Source organism: Haliotis rubra, unplaced genomic scaffold, assembly GCF_003918875.1.
Source record: "Haliotis rubra isolate DU_JTF1 unplaced genomic scaffold, ASM391887v1 Scf1674, whole genome shotgun sequence".
NCBI classification, from domain to species: Eukaryota; Metazoa; Mollusca; class Gastropoda; order Lepetellida; family Haliotidae; genus Haliotis; species Haliotis rubra.
This window is the reverse complement of record NW_025765641.1, coordinates 108,990-118,838: the sequence shown is the minus strand read 5'-3', so window position 1 is coordinate 118,838 and position 9,849 is coordinate 108,990. Positions and strand designations below refer to the sequence as shown.

The following is a 9,849-nucleotide window of genomic DNA, read 5'->3' as shown; positions in this document are numbered from 1 at the left end:
CGTTGCTGTACAGGAAGCCAATGTAGCTCCCGCAGGATTGGTGTGCTAACACAGTGCTTCCTGGAACCCGTGATGAGACGAGCAGGGCTGTTCTGTTGATGCTGTAGGAGTTTGATGTTTGAGCTGGATGTTCCATAAAGCAGCGAGTTACAGTAATCAAGGCGGGATGTGATACTAGCTTGCACAAGGGTTTTCAGACAATCCACAGTCAGATATTTCTTGATGTTGCTGATATTGTAGAGACAGAACGACAGAGGGATCTCACGTGGGGTTGAACGGATAAGGATGGATCAAACATCACACCGAGATTCCGCATAGATGATCTGAGACTGACAGAGCTGTCGCCAATGGTGATACTGAGGGGTGGGACTTTCAGTCGTTGTTGCTGTGAGCCAATAATCATGAATTCGGTTTTTTCGTCATTCATTTTCAGAAAATTGGACTTAACTCAGCAGCGCACCTCTGCGATACAGGTCTCTAGCTGGTTGTTCCGACCACTTAATTGGGATGCTTTTGCACTGATGTACACTTGGCTGTCATCTGCGTAAATTTTGAATGGAATGGAATGGCTCCTGTCTGGAAGACAGAATTATGTTTATGTAATACTGTTAAGGATGTAGTTAAATTTATTTCTAGCTGTCCCATTTACTCTGATTTACGCTACATTTTTTTAATTACGTTGAATCTGTAGAACCAGGGTTTCCTCAACTGCCACCAGTCGACCAGGTATTATCTTTAATGAATAAGAACATGTAATGTAAACCGCACTCCTATCATAAACGTACAGATGTCGTCAGCTTCACGTCTCGTCTTAAATTTGTAAAACTCGTCTGTATCTCAGCTCTTTTCTGTCTGTCTTATATTTACTGCAAGTTCATATGTGCGTATCGTATGTATGTATATATCTACTACTTGTAATCAGTACGTTATTTTGATACAATAATCAAAAACGAAATCTACTGTCTCGTGGGCCTGATGGCATTTTAGTATATCATTACTGTTTGTGCCACATGAATGTATGTATGTCTTTGTAAATCGTCAAGTGACACTGTAATAAAATATATTTCTTCTCACTCACTCAATCAATCAATCACCCAGGTTTAAAGCAAACTACTGAATGAATGATGGGTGCTGACAGAAGTGCCGCACATACCTACCCATAGCCAGAACACTTAGAACCTTATATAGATTGCTATAATGCATTGTGGATTGCTATAATTCACCCAGCTACGTGTATATTGCCCTTTACGTCAAAAATATTCTGATTATGTGGATAACCATGACTGGGTATTCTATTTGCACAGACGTATTTTCAACAAAACCAACCAAAAAAAAGAACAACACAACAAAAGAAAACCGTCCTCTGTCCATTCTCCTCTTAATGTTTTGAATATATTTAAAATTCTGCTGGAAACACATCAAAACAGGATTTCTCTCTTTAATATGGGAATTAAATTCGGGAACAAGCTGCACTACATGTATTGTGTGTACAATGTGTTCTGCATGAATCAACACCTTCGAGATTATGTCCATAATTGTAGGCCTGGAAACCGTGTGTAGTGGTGAAATCCTTGTTGAATGTTCGATGGCAGGAAAAACACGTCTCGGCACAATTGTTTGACAGAGATACGATTCTGTTTAAAGATGTGTCAGGGGCTCCCAAGAACTACTAGATCTGACATATGTAACTCCCTGATTGGATGGTACTCGGCAGAATCACATATTGACACAAAGAAGCTGTTTTTTCTTGGCTCCTTGTGTAACAGTAAGAAGCACCTACTTTGCTTCAAACTCTTTATCTCACGCCTGTTTGCGTTTAGAAACTGCATATTGAAGACAAGAACAGGATTTATACCAGATATAGTTCATGTACTTGAAAAATACAAACTGAGGCACTTTCTCGAGAATTTTGTCTCCTCCGGCATCTTCATGAGTCAACTCTCCTGGAAGAAGATTGTAAAAGACTCTGTCATGGAATACGAGAAGTCCTCCTGGAACCAACGAATGACATCAGATCCAGATCTCAGACACTTCAGGACATTACACCCCTCGATAGAGCCACACCCAGCTTGGCTACTTGCCAAAAGATACCCCTCCTTGAAACAACAATGCATCTTCACAGTACAATTGTGTGCTCTTTGGCGTCCTCACCGTGTGTATGGACCTTGTGATAAATGTAATGTGAACTGTGCAGACCCCTTGATCCATGTCCTAACAGCGTGTGAAGCTTGTGCTGGCTGCAGAGACCAACTCTGGTGTGACATTATCAACGTGGGCCCGGTGGAGTTGAGCGTGCAACTTCACAACAAGACTGATATGGACCTGGTGTGCAACCTACTTTCCTGCCGCCCCCCAGTACTGCTCTCTGGCGAGGAGACTGAGCTGTACACACTGACTGTTGTTAACGGACTCTACGCGACCTGTAATGCATGAATATTCTATGCGCTTCTCTTGTTAACTTAAAACTATCTTAACTTTTCTCGCATTCCCTTGTACTCTCCATTGGAGGAAAAAAAGTGTATATGTTGTGCAAACGGTGTTGTTTTAAGGGATTAAGACACTGGTTTTCTACAAAATGTAAAATGTGTCCACTCAGGCGACAAAATATGACATTTGTACCAGCGGGTTGACATGTGAACCAGCGGGTTTAGTGAGTGAGTTTAGGTCACTCAGTTCATCAGTAGTGAGTTATTCAATTTCTTACATAAACCTGCATGCTATAAGAATTTTGGATCTGCCAGTTTTCATCATCATTTCCACAACGTCAGTTATGGCAAATGCTCAATAGGTTTCTTCCTACTTCTCGTGGTGTAAATGGTTATATGTTTATTGTGAACAAAAAGAAAAGGGGAGAGTGGATCTCGTGGAGATGCATTCAGAAAGACTGAATATCAGTCTCAACAGTGAACGACATAATTTCCCAAATACCAATACACAATGAAGTCAAGATGTATCTTTTCGACTATACCAAAAATACTGACGGTCCCCGCACAAACAACAACCTCGGGGGTTAACATGGTCGTCTCAAGAAGCTTGTGGGAAAACAACATCCCAACCTTTTCGAGATGGACAAGTTCTTAGCAGATGAACAAGGACTGAACGAGGCAAAGATGCTTCAGTACAATGCAATACAAAGACCCCAGAAAGAAGAAGTACAGAAACTTGGAGGAATGGCTAGATACCTTGAAGTTCAGGCTTGCAAATAACGACCTGACGTTGATGGAGTACCTGGACAATGCCTGCTATTGTGTGAAGTTGTTGAGCTCGTGATTCTTGATTCTGGTATATCTGTGTTACCTGCATATTTTGCTTTCACCATATATGTTTTGTATTATTTAATTCAATTCATAAGGAAATGGCCATTTGTAGTGTTATTGTATATTATGTTATTTATAGTTGCTTATTTAGTGCTATAAACTTTTTATGTACATATTATGTTAAATGAATGTGTATTATTTATAATGTTAACAATAGAAATTACCGTTCAATGAATGTTTAAATAGAAATGACATTTTACACCGTGAATCTTCTCCACTTATTTTCCGGTGAACATGTTAGCATTAACCCTACCGTTGTAAAAACATTGACTGCTTATTGTCTAGAACCAGTCGACCTTAAAGATACACCCCTGCAGACCGACCAGTTTGTTTTACCCCCCTCCAAAGGTCGGACTAACGGGACCTAACCCATATAACCACATACTTACATGCTTATGAAAAACTATTTATACATAATCTACAACAAGTGCACAGGAATGGCATAACAATATATCTTCATCCAAATATCTGTCATTTTATGCAAGTGTTAAATCTGTGTTACAACCTGAGTGCTACCTGTTAAACATAAGTGATAACTCTTTAAGAACACATTTATGTAAATTCAGAATCTCATTACATGATTCAAAGAATAATGGATATCGTAGATTAAGATCATGTGACAGCAATATTGTGGATATAGTATGCAAAAATTGTGAATTACTTGAAATTGAAGATGAGTACCATATATTCTTTGTTTGCCCAAAATATAATTGTATTCGGGAGATGTTTCTACCATGGCTATATAATAAACAACCAAGTAAGCAAATTTTGTTATCAATTTTGAACACAACAAATATAAACACCACTGAATCTGTTTCCTTGTACTTTCACAAACAAAATGTGTTGAATCGTTTATCATCTTTTCTGTAGGGTGCAGTGAAATAATTCAATTTGAAGGTTTTATGCTGTCAACAAATGTCCTCTTGTATAACTGCTTTATGATATGGTAAAACAAATTAAACAGTCAACATCACCGCTGCTATATATTCCTTTAGGGTGCAGTGAAATCATTCTATCTTTCTAATAATAGATAAGTATGTTTTCTGAAAAGGACTACCCTTCTATAACTGCCTCACTCAATATGGCAAATGCATGTAAGTTTGAATAGTAAACACTACCCCGAAACTACCTCCACAAGTCTCTACAGTATGTTTTGTGACACCTTGTCTTTTTCGGAATACATTCTGTCCTTGAATATCCATTAAATGATTTTTTGACAGCTTCATACAATATATGTTCTGCTAGTTATTAGAGTTAAATCTTCAACGGTTCTTTTCCAGGTAGTCTTTGTGTATTATATGTTGTTTGTTTTAAACATGCCATACATTAGTAGGGAAATGTCCTTGAATTGGCTGATGAGTTGAGATTTGACTGAGTCTCCGATCTTTGATAGACCCGTGAAAATCCGGTTTAGATTTGATCTTCGGCAACCCATGCTCGTCGTAAGAGGCGACGAAGGGGGTCGGATGGTCAGACTCGGTTGACACATGTTATCGTATCCAAAGTGCGTAGATCGATGCTCTTGATGTTGATCACTGGATTGTCCGGTTCAGGTTATTTACAGGCTGCCGCCATATAGCTGAAATACTGCTGAAAGCGGCGTTAAAACCCCACCCGTGGTGGGTGGGGGACAAGGTTGCTGAATCATTTCCTTTCCATCATCTCACAAATACATCTCCAAATAAAAAGAAGAAGCGTCAACACAAAATAGATCAGTCCAATGAAAATAATTCGGCAAATGTCGAATCATAGGCTCGGTTCCTGGCTACTGAAGCACATCGGGGTGGATGTGTCTGTCCCCATTCCATTCCGTCGTTATAAATGTCAACATTTCGGTCACGGGTCGCATTAATGTCGAAACTCTGTGGTGTGTCATCGCTGTGAAGACCGTCATGATGGTCCGTGACTTTTATCGTAGAATAAATGTTGTTATTTTTTAAGTTATGGCTAATTTGTGCAAAAATCACCAATACACGAAGGAGTGATGCAAATCCAGCAAGGGTCCATGCGGGTAGCTAAAGTACTGTAAGTCCCATCGTCCCCTGCATGGTGATCTTCCTTCGGTTGCTGGTGATCTCGCGATGTGGCTGAAATATTGCCGATGTGACTGTAAATCCTAACTCACTCACTATCTGTCCCTGAGTACAATACCCCCTGAAAAGGTATGTAAGTACCATTTCATTTATAGTTTGTTTTCATACCACATGTGTTTAATAGCAGAACATGTGTCATATTCATGTACGGCTAATGTTCACTACAATCGCCAATAGCAGAAGGGATGGTGTAAATCCAACTAGGGCCCATGCAGGTAGCAAAGGCACTGTACGTCCCCATGGTCCCTAGTATAGTGATCTACCTTCAGTTGTTGGCGATCAATGGCCTGTTTTTAAAGTATGTATTGTCCAAATAATACTATTAGTTTTAACTTTACATGCTACTTATAGCCTGTTTGTACATTACGTATTGTCAAAATAATGCTATTAATTTTAACCTTACATGCTAGTGTCAGCTTTAACTGTGATAGTCTAGTTGTTTTACTGTCCTTTAGTGACATCTGTTATAATATTTACACATTGTTTATAAAAGTCCAATGTATTCTCGTCACGCTATGGCTGAAAAATTGCCGATGTGACGTAAAATGTTAACTCACTCAAACTCGCTCTGGGGACACTATTGATCCTTCCTTCGCTTCATTTTCAGACTTGGAATACGACCAAGGTAAGCAGAGCATGACAGAGATTAGCATTTACACAATCCATATGTCCATGACCCATGCCCAGGTTACATACAAAGACTGATTCCTCCTCATCTAGGTCCACTGGGTGTTTTGTGTTACTGTTGGTCTGAACATAATAATATATGCGATAAGTGGGCATGCTTCCCCAGGTCGAATTTACTGAGACAAGAATTGTTTTCCGAATATCAAGGTACTTTATAACAGCAAGTCTGAAGACTTTTGGAAAAGAACCGTTTTATTTAAGAAGTGTGATTTCACAGACACAAAACCCTAATACAATGTTAGTTTTACACAAATACACTGAAGCGCCAAATGTTAATTCATCCTTCATAAAAGATATATGAGCTTTGCGCATACTAGAACGGACAAATATACAACCGATTTACTGTGATAGAAGATGTAATATAATAAAAACACACACGCATATTTGAAGATATATTTTTGGGGAATATTAAACATGATATGATCGAGCTAACACAGGTTTGTAATCAGTGGACGATTGAAGAAATAGGCGGAACTGGATATTATGCGTTTGAAACATTTTACACAAAGTGAAGCCAGTATATTCATATAAAAAAATATATCCATACAATGCATGACTGATGTTCAACTATTTGGCTTCCTCCTTCCTGTTGGTTTTATCTGTAACCTGTTCCTCATCAACAGATGATTCAGCTTTATCACATTCATTTGTCGCAGGGGCAATTGACAGCTTACTGGCAAAGTGTTCGCCCATCTTATCCAAAGCTATTACAAGTAATTGGGGTCCGACCAGCTTCACAACACCCTTGATGAGATTCATCACCATCACTTCTTCATTGCTGACTTCTTTTTTAGCCGTTTCTCTATAATTTGGAGGATTAGCCTCACATAACATCTTCCTCCGTTCAGCTTCCAGTTCCAGACGCTGTCGTTCCTTTTGAAGATCGCTTTCCATATGCAGTCTCTGTTTCTCAATTTCCAGTTTCAGTTTCTCCATTTCCAGCTGTTGCTCCTTCTGCTGTTCTTTAATGCTTAACTGTTGTACAAGTTGAGCGATCTTCTCCGTTTGGGCCTCTTCCATTGCTGTCATCTTGGTCTGATATTCTTCTTCAATCTTTCTCTTCTCCTTATTTACTTCAGCCTCATGTTCCTGTCTGAGTTGTTCCTCCCTCTTCAGCATAACCTTCTCAGCTTCCTTGTACATGTCACTTGTGTAGACCTCGCCAGAATTGTTAGAGTGGATCCTGTCCACCATGTCCAGAAACCTTTGAACTGTCTCATTCCTCTCCTCTGGAGATGCCCTGTTATTAAAAGCAATATATCTATTTCCACAGGACTTCAGAAGATCTCGTAGCATTTGTGGTACGTTTTCAAGATATTTCTCAATAGTTTTCCCGCAATAATCCAGGTCATCCTTTCGGGTAAATAGAATCATGAGGTACTTCATCATTCCTTTTCCAAAGACGTTCTTGAAGTGTTCCACTGTGTCTTGTTCCTCTTTCGTAAATCGATCGATCCTGACAACCATAACAAAGGCATGTGGTCCAGGCGCAGTCATCCCAATACATTTCACCACCTCTCTGGTGATGTCGGCATTGGACATGCCCGTATCAAACAGTCCTGGAGTGTCAATGATCTCAACGTTTCGTCCAAACCTCTGACAGATGGCTCTTTGACATTTGTTGGTGACACTTTGACCACATGTGTCGGACTTAAATTCGTCCCGACCTAGGATGTTGTTGCAAGTAGTGCTCTTTCCAGACCCTGTCCGTCCCAAGACGACCAGTCTTCTCTCTGGACAAACGTTCTCTGACCATCCAATAGGCGTATCTGGGTGGTAATTGTATACGTAATAGTTTTATGTTGGGAAAGCTTTTTGCCATTCTATTCGTGTGAGGAAATCGAACTGAGTTACCGATTCACATGAAGTTTGGCAACCATCAGGTTTTTTTCTTTCAGTCGTCATTTGACACCTGACCTATAGGGATGTTATAGGTTGTTTTCTACATTTACATGCTACTGTTACATACACGTTCCACATACTTATTTGTTTCCTACACGTCGTTGGAACATATGCAAAAAAGTATGAGTATGTAACAATGTGACTGTTATCACATAATTGAGGTGATGTTGAATTAAATTTTGGCGGGATTTAAACCTTGACTTATGGATAGATATTTTAACATATAAGATATTCTTCTACTCACCCATTCTCTTAATATTGTCTCTGCTTCTTTGTCGTTGATCCAATCCTACAAACAGGAATATTTGTTCAGAATAGTTTACATTTGGCTTATACTAAAGGCATGTTTAATATATATGAGATGGTTCGTAACTCATAAAGTTGTAAAACATCAATGTCTGAAAATAAAAAGTATCCATTATCTTCCGAAACAGGTTTCTTTGTGAGAAGACGCTAAACTCTCTTAACGTGAGGCACGGCAGTCGTTTACGTGATAATTATGTCAAACATATAATTAAGTACAAAATTGTACTTTCGCTTTCATTTCAAACTATGAGAACGGCCAAGGCAGCGATAAGAATATTCACAGATCATGGTCATTGTTCCTTGTCAACAACAACCCATAATCACATGTAGAAGCCAAAAATGAAAGAAGAACCTGTTTTTCATATTTGTAGGATCGAGGTCTTGAAATTACAACACTCATGGCATTTTCCATTGTAGCATTAGACTCAAGATTGATCGATGATCTATTTCAAATGAATGTTTGATTGCTTACATACCTGCCATGTTATTCCTCAATCCTACTAAACTCACCTTGTGTACATCTGAACACGAATCAGGTTTGTTGTTTAACTGCACTGCAGCGAAAGCTGTAACACGTCACAAGCCGTGGGTTTCCCCCAGCGTTGAAATATAAATAGGCGCGAGAGCTTATTGATCACAAAGAGAACATTGTGACATTGGGAATCCCAAACACCCCATTCCCCGAGTATGGGTACATCCTTCAGTGTTGTCATAGACGTCACGTTTAACGATACGCAAGAGAGGGTGTAACAAGTGTTTGGCAACCGAGGTATATAATTTCATAGAAATAGAGAAAGACGGGAATGCCAACACTCGCGAGATTTGCGTGACACCAATACAAATAGGTTCCGTAGGCGATACTTCGCCGAGAGTTTTGGTTCTTCACTTCCGGTTATCCGCTTACACAGTGCGACAATGACTCAGTCCCAAGCTTCTTTTTCCATGGATATGCTTGACGTAAGTAAATATAATTATAAATAACACCATTATCTATTTTCAATGAAATTTAAATGTCAGAAAGATCTCTTGAATAAAGAGGAGTAATAACGGATATATCTTGTTTATGAACGGACAGTACTTCTTTTCGTGTTGCATGAATTATTTTTACGAATTGATTTTTCTTTGCATCGTGGCAAAAGTTCCGCCCGTAACTCCAGCTTGAAATGTATTCTATTTATTATGATTATTTCTAGGGGTTTAGGTTTAGGGTTTAGGTTTAGCATAATGTTAGGTTTAGGGTTCGGGTAGGATTTCTATAAAAAAAACAACAACAACGAAAAAACATCTATTCTTAGGCATGGGATGATGAACAAAACCGGGGGTTCAGGGCGGAAATCTTTCCATGTAGTTGTAACGGAGTTGATTCCTCAATCACGTGAGAATTCACGATTATTTATGTTACATTAAATTAACATGTACATGTAAAAAAGGTCTGTGGAAATTACGTCAAGTGACGAATACCTATGCCCAACGACTACAGTCTGTAGATCTACCTTTGGTTGTTGTATAGTTGGCCAGCCTATTTGCTGTCACTCTGCATCTCA

General features: G+C 39.2%; 1 protein-coding gene across 3 annotated transcripts in view; it reads right to left on the bottom strand.

The window, feature by feature from the left end:
• Positions 1-6,268: 6,268 nt before the first annotated feature.
• Positions 6,269-9,849, bottom strand: part of LOC124272224 (GTPase IMAP family member 9-like) — a 52,039-nt gene continuing 48,458 nt past the window's right edge. The window contains exons 1-3 of one of the 3 annotated variants that reach the window (XM_046707376.1): positions 8,782-9,080; positions 8,244-8,288; positions 6,269-7,866 (exon numbers count right to left, since the gene is read on the bottom strand). In XM_046707376.1, the coding sequence (XP_046563332.1) occupies positions 6,665-7,866; positions 8,244-8,288; positions 8,782-8,788 (1,254 nt within the window). In that variant the 5' untranslated portion in view covers positions 8,789-9,080 and the 3' untranslated portion in view covers positions 6,269-6,664. Of the gene's footprint in view, positions 7,867-8,243; positions 8,289-8,781; positions 9,081-9,849 lie in introns of those variants that run through there. The other 2 variants (XM_046707377.1, XM_046707378.1) reach the window with 2 other exon arrangements.